This window comes from Hirundo rustica, chromosome 7, assembly GCF_015227805.2.
Source record: "Hirundo rustica isolate bHirRus1 chromosome 7, bHirRus1.pri.v3, whole genome shotgun sequence".
NCBI lineage: Eukaryota > Metazoa > Chordata > Aves > Passeriformes > Hirundinidae > Hirundo > Hirundo rustica.
In genome coordinates, this window is record NC_053456.1 from 35002255 (window position 1) to 35017672 (window position 15418).

At 60.5% G+C, this 15418-nt stretch overlaps 1 protein-coding gene across 1 annotated transcript in view; it reads right to left on the reverse strand.

The window, feature by feature from the left end:
* The window catches only part of COL18A1 (collagen type XVIII alpha 1 chain), a 39019-nt gene extending 29334 nt beyond the window's left edge, over window positions 1–9685 (reverse strand). Inside the window, exons 1-2 of the mRNA XM_040069572.1 lie at window positions 9640–9685; window positions 9119–9186 (exon numbers count right to left, since the gene is read on the reverse strand). Coding sequence (XP_039925506.1) covers window positions 9119–9186; window positions 9640–9650 — 79 coding nt within the window. The 5' untranslated portion in view covers window positions 9651–9685. The remainder of the gene's footprint in view (window positions 1–9118; window positions 9187–9639) is intronic.
* Between the last annotated feature and the right edge of the window lie 5733 nt (window positions 9686–15418).

Here is a 15418-nt window from a genome sequence, read left to right on the forward strand (position 1 = left end):
CAGGGAGCAGGGCCATGGGGAGGCACAGGGAGCAGGGCCATGGGGAGGCACAGGGAGCAGAGCCATGGGGAGGCACAGGGCGCAGGGCCATGGGGAGGCACAGGGAGCAGGGCCATGGGGAGGCACAGGGAGCAGAGCCCAGAGGAAGCACAGGGAGCAGAGCCATGGGGAGGCACAGGGAGCAGGGCCATGGGGAGGCACAGGGGGCAGAGCCCAGAGGAAGCACAGGGAGCAGAGCCATGGGGAGGCACAGGGAGCAGGGCCATGGGGAGGCACAGGGGGCAGAGCCCAGAGGAAGCACAGGGAGCAGAGCCATGGGGAGGCACAGGGAGCAGAGCCATGGGGAGGCACAGGGAGCAGAGCCATGGGGAGGCACAGGGAGCAGAGCCATGGGGAGGCACAGGGAGCAGAGCCATGGGGAGGCACAGGGAGCAGAGCCATGGGGAGGCACAGGGAGCAGAGCCATGGGGAGGCACAGGGAGCAGAGCCATGGGGAGGCACAGGGAGCAGAGCCATGGGGAGGCACAGGGAGCAGGGCTCAGGGGAGGCACAGGGGGCAGAGCCATGGGGAGGCACAGGGAGCAGGGCCATGGGGAGGCACAGGGAGCAGGGCCATGGGGAGGCACAGGGAGCAGAGCCTGGGGGAGGCACAGGGAGGAGAGCCCAGGGGAGGCACAGGGAGCAGGGCCATGGGGAGGCACAGGGAGCAGGGCCATGGGGAGGCACAGGGAGCAGAGCCCAGGGGAGGCACAGGGAGCAGAGCCATGGGGAAGCACAGGGTGCAGGGCCATGGGGAAGCACAGGGAGCAGGGCCATGGGGAGGCACAGGGAGCAGAGCCATGGGGAGGCACAGGGAGCAGAGCCCAGGGGAAGCACAGGGAGCAGGGCCATGGGGAGGCACAGGGAGCAGGGCTCAGGGGAAGCACAGGGAGCAGAGCCCAGGGGAAGCACAGGGAGCAGGGCCATGGGGAGGCACAGGGAGCAGAGCTATGGGGAGGCACAGGGAGCAGGGCCATGGGGAGGCACAGGGAGCAGAGCCCAGGGGAGGCACAGGGAGCAGGGCCATGGGGAGGCACAGGGAGCAGAGCTATGGGGAGGCACAGGGAGCAGGGCCATGGGGAGGCACAGGGAGCAGAGCCCAGGGGAAGCACAGGGAGCAGGGCCATGGGGAGGCACAGGGAGCAGAGCCATGGGGAGGCACAGGGAGCAGGGCTCAGGGGAAGCACAGGGAGCAGGGCCATGGGGAGGCACAGGGAGCAGGGCCATGGGGAGGCACAGGGAGCAGAGCCCAGGGGAAGCACAGGGAGCAGGGCCATGGGGAGGCACAGGGAGCAGAGCCATGGGGAGGCACAGGGAGCAGGGCCATGGGGAGGCACAGGGAGCAGGGCCATGGGGAGGCACAGGGAGCAGGGCCATGGGGAGGCACAGGGAGCAGGGCCATGGGGAGGCACAGGGAGCAGGGCCATGGGGAGGCACAGGGAGCAGGGCCATGGGGAAGCACAGGGAGCAGGGCTCAGGGGAGGCACAGGGAGCAGGGCCATGGGGAGGCACAGGGAGCAGAGCCATGGGGAAGCACAGGGAGCAGAGCCCAGGGGAAGCACAGGGAGCAGGGCCATGGGGAGGCACAGGGAGCAGGGCCATGGGGAGCACAGGGAGCAGGGCCATGGGGAGGCACAGGGAGCAGAGCCCAGGGGAGGCACAGGGAGCAGGGCCATGGGGAGGCACAGGGAGCAGGGCCATGGGGAAGCACAGGGAGCAGAGCCATGGGGAGGCACAGGGAGCAGAGCCATGGGGAAGCACAGGGAGCAGAGCCATGGGGAAGCACAGGGAGCAGAGCCATGGGGAGGCACAGGGAGCAGAGCCATGGGGAGCACAGGGAGCAGGGCCATGGGGAGGCACAGGGAGCAGGGCCGGGGCCCAGCCCGCCGCTGGGGCTGCCCGGCCATGCGAAGGGCACATCCGGAGCCGCGGCCCAGGATGGAGCGGGATCCAGCCCATGTCCGCCCCGCACCGCGGATTAATCCCGTTGCTAGGACACCCACGGGCAAAGAAATACAACACTTGTCGGATTAGAGTCTAGACGGGCTGACCTTTCCCTCTGCTGCTGAGGTGGAACCAGCCGAAAATCGGGCCCCGTTGGCTAAAAGGAGGGATTTTGTCGCTGTTGAGGCGTTCGGTTTTGTTGCAGATGGCAGCCAAGGAGGGAGGGACATCGCTGTTGCTGAAAGAGTCGTTTCAGTACCTGCCGCCGAGAGGGATGTGCAGGAGACGCCCGGGGCTCGCAACCTGCTGCCAAGCCCGGGCTTTGCTCGGCAACTCGGCTGACAAAAGAGCCTTTCATGAGAGGGAACGATGTTAACTCCGCAGTTAGCAGGGGAGAAGACAAAAGAGCCGAAGGAAGATTATTACCTCCAGCGGTTGCCTGTGGGGGCCCCTCTCCAGTGGCTTCCTTAACTCTTTCGGCTGAGCCCAGGGAGAAGGCGGGAAAGAGCCATCAGCATCAGCCAGGGGCTGGCTGGAGCCAGTCTAGCAGCTCAGCCTCGGAAGATGTCCAGAGGGAGCCAGGCCCACCACGCCATTGCATCCTGGCTGGGAGGGAGCTGCCTGACATCTCCGTGCAGCCCAGCACTGGGAGAATCCTGGTGGGATTACACCTGACCAAGAGCCCACCGGGTACCACACACGGGCATGGGGGATACCGGGACCCCCACACACCCTGCACCATCGTGGCCTGACATCACCATCTCCCCACCTAAAAGATGTGCCCAGAGCAGCTGCAGAAGTAACAACTGGCTAATCCCATCCTGAAGTCTGAGCTACCTGGGAAAGTGGAAGGTGTCCCTGCCCGCGGCAGGGGGTGGACTGAGATGAGCTTTGAGGTCCCTTCCAAGCCAAACCAGTCAAAGAATCTACAGTAAAAGCCAAAAATCACAGGCTGGCTGCTGCCACACACCCCCCTCCATCCACAGTGCCAGGGTCCGGGACTTTCTCTCACTCCCTGACATCCTAGGGGGCTTAGTGCCACCTGGAATCATTGCAGGTTTCTACTGCATCTGCTTCTGCCCATCAGTGCCCCCAGGCCCCAGCTCTCAGTGGCACAGGGCACTTCTCCAGCTCTGGAACCCAGCTGGGAGACGCCAGCATCACTGATAGGGTCACACGAGGTGTCCAGGGACTCCATGCCACCCACACATCCTGGGTCCCCAGGATAAGGTCCTGGCCCCTCTGGAAAGTATTTTGGGACCCCATGGGAAGGACCAAGCTATACAGATGCCTTCCCACCACGCCACAAGTGAGCACCACAAGCTTATCTGGGGGTTATCACAAAGTTGCTGTTTATCCAAAAGTCAGCAATCTCCAACTCCGTGAAGTTACAGACTAATGAGGAGGGTGGAAAAGAATAAATTGGTTCGATTACTGTGTTTCCCAGAGGGCAGGCAGGTGGCTAACTTCAGAATTATAAACTCAAAGATAGCATCAAGGACCGTCGGGCTGTTGGAGATTGATGCCAGTGGTGACAGCAGGAAGAGCATGGGGATGGTGATGCAGGTGCCCCAGCTGCTATTCCCACTCTTTGAGCAGCCTCCCACAACCTGGGGACAGGGTCAGAGGAACAGCCAGATCTTGCAGTCCCCAGGGGAGGAGGAAACCAGCAGACTGAGTATGGGAATAAAATAAAACTACAATAAAATCCACTAATGACCAATTCCCATCTTAGAAAAGGGCTGGGAGGCGATGCCAAAAAAAAAAAGCAATAAAAATTCCACAAAAGCAACCTTTTTAAAACTTGGGATGTTCCGGACCAGATGTTTCTTGCTGAGAAAGCCTCAGTGCTGGGGCCACTGCCGGTCAGAGCCATGAGCACAGCAAGCCTCTGGAGCCTCGACCTTGGAGGAGCCCCAGCCCACAGCCCGGGGGGTGTCAGCGTTAGAAAATGGTGCTGCTCCATCCCAGCACGCCACAGGAGGTCAAAGCCACCCACCTTTGGCTGGTGGGAACCACCCCTTCACCCCCAAAGGGCTGATAAACCACATTCACACCTGGAGGCTGTGGAGGCTTTTTGCCCTTTAGCCCACTCCAGCTCTCCCTCTGTCTTTCCCAGTGGCTCCAAATCCATATTAAGGCAACGGCAGGGCCCCTGCTACCTGTACAGATTCCCAAACCATTTTCTAACTCTGTTTAGCTCCTCGTGCTTCAATGATATCTTTGGCAACGAGCTCCCCAGGCTAACCAAGCCTGATGCAAAAAGCCACACACTCCCTACCACGTGCCTCCCTCTGTGCACAAAGTCAGGGACTTGTTCCCAGTCTTTGGGATTTAAGGGGACTTAGCACCAGCTGAAACCATTGCAGGTTTCCCCTGCACTACCTCCCACCCATCAGCAGGACAGGGAACACACATCCTCCTGAGGGCAGCAGCACCACTGCTCCTCAAAAACATCACTACCCAAAGGATGAGGGATGTGGCTTGAGGACAGGAGAGCCAGGGAGAGCACCCCCACAGCTGGCAGGGAGGAAACTGGAAACATGGGGTGAGGTGGAGGCCTTCCATTGTGGAACCTCAGAGTGGTTTGGATGGGAAGGGACCTTAAAGTCCCTCCAGTCCCACCCCCTGCCATGGGAAGGGACACCTTGCACTGTCCCAGGCTGCTCCAAGCCCTGTCCAACCCGACCTTGGACATTCCCAGGAGTGAGGCAGCCACAGCTTCTCCCATCAACCCCTACCAGTGCCTCGAAACCTTCAGAGGGAAGAATTTCTTCCTAACATCCAGAACACTGCCTCCAGGCTGCACACTCAGTCAGAGACATGCAGCATGCTCTTGGAAAGGATTCCTCTCCAATGCTTTCCCAAATGTAATCAGATGCACCAGAAGAATCGTTAGAATGTTTTATTAATCCCAAACCTCGGGGCTGCTGATATACATCGATACTTAATCCCAGACGTCTCCTTCGGCACTTTGAACTCTCTAGTGAAATGCCAGAATTAATTCTTTGCTTGGTAACTATCAAGAGTTTGGGAAAAAAGACAGCGCACTTGCTGGGATTGTTATTCCAGGGCTTAGAGTGTCATCCCTAACAGTCACGACAGGCCAGAGTGGGGCAGGAGGGATGCAATGTCCTTGTCACAGAATACGGGCTGGATTGGAAGGGGCACTAAACCTCTTGTTGTTCCACCCCCTGCCACAGGCAGGGACACCTTTCACTATCCCAGGTTGCTCCAAGCCCATCCAACCTAGTCTGGAACACTTCCAGGGATCCAGGAAGCCACAGCTTCTCTGGGCACCCTGTGTCAGGACATCGCTGGGACCATTCCTTCCCAATATCCCATCCAACCCTCCCCTCGATCACTATGAAGCCATTTACTTTTGTTCTGTCACTCCAGGCTCATGTAAAAAATCCTTCTCCCTCTTTTTTTATCAGAGGATGCAGCCTTGGGTGAGTCCTCGCCCCCTGCTCCACATGCTTCTGCCTCCCTATAAAGAAGTGGTGACATCCCCTACCAAGAGCAAAGTCAGTTTCCCAGCAGAACAGTTTTTTCTGCTCAGGGATTTTTTTAAGCCAGGCAATGACGCTCGAAGCAGGATTGCAAAATGTTCTCTCCAAGGGCTTGGATTTGCTGTTTAACAGCACCCAAGTTTTGTCACCATAAACACTGGAAGGAGAGGTTAGTCCAGCTGCAAGCCAAAATAAATAGGGAGCAGTGTCACTGAGAGGCTGCTCTTCAGAGCAATAAAACCCTGCTTCTCCAGAATATGGGAGTGTATGGGCAGGGTTTTCTAGTGGCCACGGGCAAGAGCAGCTCAGCTCTCCATCCCTCCAGGGACATGCAGCACTGGGGAGGAAGCTTCCAGGCACTCACGGCCACGCTGGGCCCGCAGACACCACATGGAAACCAAGGCAAGAGTTCTGCGAGAACGGATCCTGTGGATGGACCAAGTTCTGGTACAGAGCTGGAGAAGGAATGGAAAAGTTAGGATTAGGGCTTGAGAAGGTCGTGTGCTTCAACGGGAGCAAGCTCCTGTCAGGGAGAGCAGCCACTGCAGGAACACTCAGTCTCTTTTCAAACCTAATTTCCGGCCCCAAAGCACCGTCCGAGCACAGCCACTTCATCCCTGCCGCCACCTCCCTGGGATAGGCAGGAAGGATGGGATCCACCTGCCGGGGTGACAGAGCAGGAGCCCAGAGGTGCTGCAGGGAGATGCCCGCGGCCTCGGCTCCTTCCAGCTGCGGGCAGCCTGGGGCAGCTCCCCCTCCCCAGCAGCTCCCACAGCACAGATAAGGCTTTCCAAACAGCAGTCCTGGGAGCTGATAATGAGGTGAGGAGCCTGAGAAGATTCTGGAGCACAGCATCCTCCCCGATTCTTCCAGCCCCTGCTGGGAACCCTGGCAGTCAAACGACGCTGTCAGAGCTGAGAGGTGCTAACCCTGCCAGAGCCAAGCCCACGATGCTGGGTGCTGCCCCACAGCTACTTCCCCCATGTCTTTTGCAGAAATCCCTAAAATAATGCTAGGAAAGCTCTCACCCACCTGTCAAACCCCCCCAGGTGCTGATGCCAGAGCAGTTGTGTCACAGGCTGTAAATCGCTTTGCTGGTGTAAATCACTGTGGGCTTGTGAGGAATCCCAGCCAGCAAGACCCGTGGCCCACTGGGGATGGAAATTACCAGGAATGAGCCTCTCCACCTGCAGCTCCAGCACCTGCTGTCCATAACAGCAAGAGGAAGCAGCGTGGATTCACAGGTGCTGCCTGTACCCTCAGCAGTAGCACAGCAGAGAGCTAGGGCTGCTTTTGGGGCTCCTCTCAGCCCCAAACTGATGCACAGAAATTCAGTTTGGGAGAAGATAACAGAATCATTGAAGCATTACTGTTGTAAAAGACCTCCAAGATCATCAGATCCAACCACTAACCCAGCACATCCAGTTATGCCATTAAACCATGTCCCCAAGAGCCACATCTACACATTTTTCAAACACTTCCAGGGATGGCAATTCCATCCCTTCCCCGGGTGGTCTGTTCCAACGCTTGGTTGCTTCTACCAGCAGACTGGGGTGGCCTGGCCAGCTGATTGCCCCTATCCAGGGACCTGGCACAGCACTGCCCCCCTGGGAATGGGGATTTCCCCAGAGTCTGACCCAGCCCACGCTTGGGGTCACTCGTAGCCCTACTTGTGATTCCCCCACGCTCTCCAGACCAGACCCATGGCAGCATCCCCACACTGCTCCTCACGGCTCCGTGCCCTTACTGAGGAATCCCAGAGATCCAGTGATAAGAGGCTAGCCCAGCTTGGGGAAGCTAAGCCCCCAAATTAAGACAGGCAGATAAACAGAAAGGTTATCTCCATGCCAGGACAGCCTTTGGAGCAAACATTCCCCAGGAGCCACCACAAAGGCGAGCTCGCAGAACAGGCCCTGCAGTCCTTGGACATTGAACCAAGGGAAGGGGGAGAAGAAAAAAAGAAAAGAAGGAAAAAAAAAGCCACACCAGCCCGCTGAATTCCTTTAAAACCCGACCCGCAGCTTGCCTTTGGGAGACGGCCAAGTCAGCTGGGTGAGACGGGCACCTCCCTGCCAGCAGTGACCGGCACCGGCCGCGCTCCCCCGGCACTCATCCCCTCTGCACGCCCTGGGAAACCTCCTGGGGCCTCCCAGCACGGCTGCTTAAAGCTGGGGGATGCACCTGCAGCTCGGCAAAGGGTCCTGGGCAGCCCTGAGTGCCCGAGGATGCTGACGGAGAGAGGACGGGAAGGGCACAGATGACCCTGAATACCCAATATTAAAGCAGCACCCGGCCCTTGCTCGGTTCAGCCACACTGGACAGTGTCCAGGGACCTAAAATAGCCAGTTCAGGATTTCACTTGGGAACGATGTTGCCATGTCTGCAGACCTCCAAGGGGAGCTTTGTTCCCGCGGTCCCTGGGGAAGCACCCAAGCCATGGGAAGCAGCATCATAAACGCAGCCTTGGGCACTTGGAGAGCTTCTACCAGTGTTCCCAGACGTGCTCTGGGAGAGCGGGGCACCCCCGCTGCCCTGCCGGCCTCCTGGCCTCCACAGCTGACCCCGCTGCCCATGGAGCAGTGTCAGAGCTGTTCCTAGATGACACAAAGCCTTGCTCCAGTAAATTATCCACAAATTTCACGGCCAACTTCCAGCTCGCCTGTACCTGGGGATGCCACTAGCAGGAACATCGTGCCCAGTCTGTGACAGGAGAGAGGGACATGAGCGATGCTTCACACCATGCTGCCACAAGCCAAAGACACTACCCCACTCTATCCTGGTTTTTGGGTTGTCACTTGCAGCTCAGCCGCTTTGGCAGTTGGGGTTCATGGGATCCAAGTGGGGGGCTCCCTGTGTCAGTCGTGGCTATTCCCGCCTCCGGGCGCCGGGCACGCCTCCAGAGACTGGCTGCAAGGGGAGGAGGGCTTTCATCCCGCCTGGCAGCCGGCAGGAAGCTTCCCTGTCGGGGAGGTAAAGTTCACCAGAAACACAGGCAGTGGGAGAACCGGCTCTGTGCCTCGTGGGGAACGAAGGGCTGCAGAGCTGAGTCAGCGCTGAATTCCCCTCTCCCAGCGCACCAGCAGCTTGAGAAGCGGGGCGTCACAGGGAGCCCCGAAGGCAGGGAAAAGCCCAGGAGGGTGTGGGAGGTGTTACATCCCCAGGGCACACGCTCGAGGCTCCCGACCACTCACAGCGCTTCCAAGGACATTGCGGCCACGGGGAGGACTCGTGGAGAAACCGCTAACAGACGGAGCACGGCCGCTTTGGGGCAACGCCATCCCGCCTGTCCCACAACCATCACGGACCTGACAAACCACTCTCCTCCCAGGGAACTACAGCCAGGGATTTCCCCGGCATCCCTGACCGCTGAGGGGATGGAGCACACGGGACTCCCCGGAATCGATAGCCGCGAGGGATGTGGCCATTGAAGAGATCACCCCCAGCTTCGGGAATCACGACGGGGCACAGAATTTGGCCCGAGGGAAGGCTCCAGCCCCCATTCCTGCAGAGGAGAGCCTCCCCGGGGATGGGGGGCTTCAGGACAGGGAGAAGTAAGGGACCCCGCGCACGGCGGCAGGCACCCCCCCCCTCCCCAGCATCCCGCAGCATTCCCTGCACGTTACCCGGCTCCTGGGAAGCGGCGGGGACCAACAGGACAAAGAGCCCGAGCAGCAGCCGCGGCAGGGGGCACCTGCGGGAAGGGGAGAGAGAGGTCACCCGCCGTCCCGCCGAATGATGGGCGCCCCTCGACCCCCAGCCCCACTCCGAGGTCCTCCCGCGGTCACAGCGGGGCCCCGCAGCCCCAGCGGCTCCAGGGTCCCGGTACCCCCCAGCCCCTCGTGTTCCCGGGGCACCGGGCTGCCCGCGCCAGCCCTGCCCCGCACCCCGGCGGCTTCCCGGTCCTGGTGCCGAGCTTCCCCGGTGTCCCCACGGTACCGGCGCCCCTGGGGTCCCGCCGCGGCTACACCGAGGACCCCCGGCCTCCAGGATCCTCGCCCTCCCTCCCTCGTCCTGTCCCGGGGTCCCGGTGCCTCCGGCGCCGCCTTCCCACGGCGGCTCCGTGCTTCCCGCACTACCTGCGCCCCCCCACCCCACCTCCGGAGGCTTCAGGGGCCCCCGTGCCCCCCGCAGCCCCGGCGCTCACCCCGTGCGCATGGTGCCCGCTCTGTGCCGGCAGCGCGGCGCGGCTCGGCTCGGCTCGGCTCGGAGCGGCGGGATCGGCACGGCCCGGGGGGCGGGGAGGGGAGGGGAGGGGCGGCAGGGCCGGCCCGCCCCGGCCGGGTGAGTCGGGGCCGGGGCTCAGCCCGCCCCCAGCCCCCGGGGCCGGGGCTCTCACGGCCGCCGGTCTCCTGCAGCCGGGAGAGGGTCGGGGACATTCCCCGGGGATGGGTGAGCGGGGGAGGCGCAGCTCTGCTCCCCGAGGAGCATCCCTCCCGAGGAACATCCCGCCCCGAGGAGCATCCCGCCTCTGCCCGGGGCGCCGGGGAGCACCCTCACCCCCAAAGGGCACCCACCGCCCGCAGGACTTGTCCTGGCACCTCCTGCTCCACCAAGCCCTGGGCTTCGGCTCGCAGGCCAGGTCTGGTCTTGAAGGAGGGAGTGAATCAGCGGGCTGAGTTCATTCCGTCTCCCAGCACTTATACGAGCCCCGGGGCACGGAGCAGGGCTGGGCGCTCCCAGCATGGTACCCGCTGTTCTCCTTTCGTGGCTCTTAGGTCGCCCTCACTGTGTGCGTGGGGCTCGGGAGCTCCACGATCCTGCCTCCTCCATCGTGCCTTGAAGCCAGCCCGGGCCGGGAGCGTGGTGCGAAGCCGCGGGGGTCCCGGACACCCTCCCGGGGCAGCTCTGGCTGCGGGCTGCACGGCCAGAGCCAGGGCAGCGGTGCCCCGCACCTCACCCTGCCCGAGCCGGGAAATGGGTTAAAGTTGAGGCTGCTGCCCACTTTCACTCCTCCCCGTATCCCAGCTTTCATCTTCTTCCAGCTCCAGGATTATCCCAGCGGGATAATACCCACAAAACCTGCTGCCACACCTTGCTTTGTCTTCCGTAGCATTTTACTGCCCTGCAGCAGCAAAAAACTTCTGAAATCCAAGTCCTGGAAGCTTCGAGGGGATGTAGAAGTGATTCACTAACGATGGCAGAGGCTTGTTTAGTCTAAGGCAGGGTTTGGATCTGGCAGGATAAACCATGACATCCAGCTGCTCGGCTCTGCGCTCGCACAGGGGCACGCTAGCGCTCTCCGAATTTTGGCTGTAAATCTTTCAACGGCGCCAAAGGCAGGCAGCCCCTCAGCTCAGCCCGGGTCTGGAGGCCATGAATACACACCGAAGCTGCCTCTTGTTTGGCTGCAGAATGTTTTCACGTGGTCAGGACTCTTCAATTTATGCTTTCCCAGCTGGATGCTGAGAGATTTACCAGCCCTTTCTTCTCCCGCAGCTGGATTCCTTTCCTCCAGGTAAAGGCTGGAATACCTGAGCTACACAAAAGGCAACACGTGGCAGCCCTGAATCACCGGGCTGCCCTTCCACGAAGGCATTTTGGAGGGGTGGATGGGCTTCAGGGTCTGGACTGCGTGAGGCAAGCAGGAGGAGTGTCCTGGGGCAAGGATGGTGCTTGGGAAAAAAAAAAACCTCCTTGAAAATGGAGAAGGATCCTGTCTGACAGCAGAGACCTGTTCAAAGTGACCTGGCTTTATACGGGCTGGATCAGAGTGGGCGGATAAGTGCTCTAGTGCGGTGGGAGAGTCTGTGGGCAGCTCTAGAAAGGCTGCTGTGGCTCCGAGGGGGAATTCTGGCCCTTTCCAACGTTATCAGCACTGCCGAGGGTGGGAGGTGCAAACACCCGGGGCTACGCTGACTGCCTGCCCGGACCTTCCCACACACGGAGCACAGCGATGTTATCGCTGCTGCAGGTGAACACGGAGCTGCATTACATCCCACACTTCCTCCTTGCTGCACCTCCGGACTCTGCCGGACCTGGCTGCACTTGTTCGAGTGCATCACCTTCTGCCACCCTCCCGTCTCGCCCGTGTCTCAGCCCTGGTGCCGTCCCCACCGCCAAATCGGAGCAGCGGCTCCCCCCACCCCCGCTCGCCGGCAGACCTCCGTGCAAAGCCTGCCTGACACCAGGGCAGTTTCCCATCGTAAAACCTCCTCCTGCTGAGCTTTAAAGTCCGAGAGCCACGGAGGATAGATAATGAGGCTCATCTTTTCCCAAGCAAACAAACACTGCCCGCCGTGGGAGGGGGGACACCCACGCTGCCATTGGAGGCAGCTCTTTCGAAAGCCGACCAAATAGAAACCAGTGGTGCTCTGATGGTGGCTCTGCAGCTCGCAGCCCAGACTTCCCAAGCCCCATCCAAAAAGGCTCTCCTACTCCGCAGGCTCCCAGCTCCAGCAAAGCTTCGGTATTTTTCATCGCCGCGTGGCTCCTGCAGCGTCCCGCTGTCCCCCCATCCCTGTGCCTGGCTCCCACCTGTATCCCACGGCCGGTGGTCCCACGCTGCTGGGTGGCCCCGGGCAGGGGCACCCCGGTGCGGGGACAGAGCTCCCGGCACGCAGCCCTTGCCAGCTCAGCGGCTGCGACATCACGGCTGCCAGAAAATGTCCCCCTGGCAACCCTGCGGGACACCGGCCCGTTTTCCCTCCTTCGGGCAAAGAGGAGGGGTTGGAAACTCCGTCTACCGCGGCCCAGGCGCGTCCCTGGCAGCGGCTCCGGGGCTGGCACGCGTGGCCAGGGCCCGTGCCCCGCCGCCGGCTGGAAGGGGCAGCGTGTCCTCAGGCGCCGGCAGCCCCGGGAGCCGTGACCCAGGAGCCGTGGGAGCGGTGGGGGTGCCAGCGGGCACCGCCAGCCGTCCCCAGGGCCCCAAAACGTGCCTTGTGTACTGCTCCTCTGACCCGCTTAGTCCCGCTGCCACCATGCCGAGTGAGGAGTCCGGGGATCAGTGGAGGACACGGGAATTGTGTCAGGGGGGCAATAAAGGACGAGAAGGCGGAGGACAATATTTGGCGAGTATCCCTACAGAAAAACAAAGGCTGAAGCAGGCAGAGGGAGCGGAAAGCCGCAGACTGGCAAGGCGGTCCAATCTGGGCCAGCCCCCAAGGGGAGGCTGCGGCTGGTGCTACCACTTTGATGTGCTGTTTGTCCCTGTTAAAGCCACCTCCTCCCGGAGCGGCCTCCGGGTGTGAGTTCTCGGGACCACTTGGGAGCAGCTGGTTTTGCATCTTGCTGCCACATCAGTTGCTCGGGCTCAGAAATCTGTGTCTGCTAATGCCCCAAGACTTGCCAGGATGTCCTCAGGAAAGGGCATCCCTGCCTTCAGCTGACTCCTCTGGCGAGGGATGAGGTGAAAACCATCCCTCCTTTGCAGAGGTGAAGCACACAGCCACAAAGGTGGGCGTTTGGGAATGACCCAGGCAGCACAGGCAGGGAGTGGGAACGGTTGGAAATCCAGATAATCCCTCGGTGAGGAAAGCTGGCAGGCACAAGGGCTTGGCTGAGGCGAGAGCGCCTCACCTGCCCACGTAGGCGGGGGATGAGCTCAGCCAGGCCGCATCGCCGGGGCCGGGAGCGGTGCAGCGCCACGCCCAGCCCCGGCAGCCGGAGCTGGTGGATGTGTTAGCGAGGGGCTGCAGCGGGCACCAGGTGTTCTAGGGGCGGCTGGAGACCTCGCTGGCAGCAGAAACGCTGCGGGATCTGGAGCCAACCCGCACTGCAGCCGTGGTTGCAAAGAGGACGGGATAGGATAGCAGAGAGTGCTGAGGGTCAGCAGGGAGGTGAGCTGGGCCAGGGAACTACCACACCATCACCTCCTGGCGCAGCAGGGGCAGTACAGGTTCCAGGTGCCACAGCCCACAGCCCACAGCCCTATAGATAGAGCTGCTGTGCAGGGGACCCCAGCCCTGGCCACATTCCGCGGCCGCTGCTGTGGAGAACTCCCATCTGGCGGAATCCTGACGTGACAGGACCGGCCTGGCACGTCCCCAAGCTGGACATTGTCAATGAAATTGCCAAGAGAGAAGGGCAAGTGAGAGCTCTGCAGAGCCAGCAGAGACACAGCCACTCGCTCAGCAGAGGGACAGCTGGGAGCTCACCCCTACACACAGTGACCTCCTCTCCGGGGAAGGGTGAGGGGGACCAAAGGAGGGACCTCCCCTTCCTTTCCCGGAACTGGGGATCCCGTGCGATGTCCGGAGGGACAGAAGCCAGCCCCAGCTCCCCGGTTCACACGCGCCTTTCCTGCCCTCTGCCCGCACCCCTGGGCAGTGCCTGCTCCCTCCCACACAGCCTGCAGCGGACAGGACACCTGGGATTGTCCGGGCAGCCCCCGCTCCCTCCCGACTTTCTCCGTGACTCATCCACTCCAGTGGAAAACCAATACTTCAGCACACATCAGAGAAAGGACCGGGGGAAGCATTCCATGGGAAAGGGGACGCGGCGGATGCTTCTTGAATGCCTCATCCCAACGGCTCGCCCTCGGGCCCCTGCCTCTCGGCTGGCTATGGGAAATGGCACTTGTTTCCCTTCCCGCTCTGCAGTCACGGGCCAGCATTGCAAGGGGAGGAGGGCAGAGCTCTGCAGCCACCTCAGACCTCCGGGCATCCACACCACAGCTGCGGGGTGCAGGTTTGGTCCCCCAAAAGTTTCTGAGGGATCCATTGGAGAGGATGAAGAGACCACCCCTTTCCCCCATCCTACTGCACATCCTGCCCAAAAGTCCATCCCTCTGCAGGGCAGGGGCTCGCTGGGAACAGGGCTGAGCTGTTCCTCACCTCTGCCAAATTCATGAAGGTTGGGAGAGCTCCCAAAACCTTCTGTGATGCCTGAATTGCTCATGAAAGGGAGGAGTCCTTCTCCCACACTAGAACACCCTGGCTGCCAGCTCCAGCCCCTCCACGTCCCTTCTATGTCCAGTGGAGACCATCCACAGCCTCCAAGTCCTGGCTGAGATAGGTTTGCCAGGATCTCTCTCCTTTCCATGGACTGTGCCCCTGCCACCTTCCTGTTTTCTCCCCTAAGTGCAGTTCAATTCAATTCAATTCAATTCAATTCAATTCAATTCAATTCAATTCAATTCATCACCGACTGCCCTCCCTGCTGGGTGAGAGCTGGGGCCAGCAGCCTCAAAGCAAGGAAACTCATCTGGATTCCTGTTTCCCCTCAGCAGCCCTTCCAGAGGGACCACTTGAAAAGCAGTTCATTTTTAACTGGGGAAAAAGAACAGGTTCTTCCTCCTTTCTGCATTGCCAGACAGGTGCTTGCTCAAGGAAGAGCTTTGAAATCCAGCCAGGCAAGACAAAGAGCTCCAGGAAGAAGTAACAGGGCTGAACCCAAGCTGTCACTTGGGGGACAGCCCTGAAAGCATCCCTGTCACTTTGGCAGGCATAGGGCTGACTGTGGCTGTCTCTGGCCTCACAGGGAGCTGGATGTGGACAGGCTGAAGTGCAGGGTGGTGGCTGCATGAGGGAGCAGCAGTGCCCTGGAGATGCTGTGGGTGGTGGAACACACCTGGGCTTTCCCTGTGTGCAAGTAACACAGCCCCCAAATGGAAGATGCTGGCATGTACCCGCTGCTTCCTTGGGGATTGTCCCAGCACCCTTGAGGCTGTCACCTCTTCTCTCCCTGGCTGCACTGGGCATCTCCTCTGCAGAGAAGTGGTCAATTTTGACTCATCTGGAGGAAAAAAAAAAAAAAAAAAAAAAAAAAAAAAAAAAAAAAAAAAAAAAGAGGAATCAATGTCCTCTGTTCCAGCAAGACTCAAAATAAGATCTGTTTCCTCTCTGGGAAAAGGAAATTCCCAGCTCCCAATGGACTGCTCCAGGCTGCTCAGCAGCTGGATACCCCGAGGTTCTGTCCCAGTTCCCTGTGCCAGGATGCACAGGCTCCCCTCTGGGGAAGGGGATGCCCTCATGGAAGGATTGCTC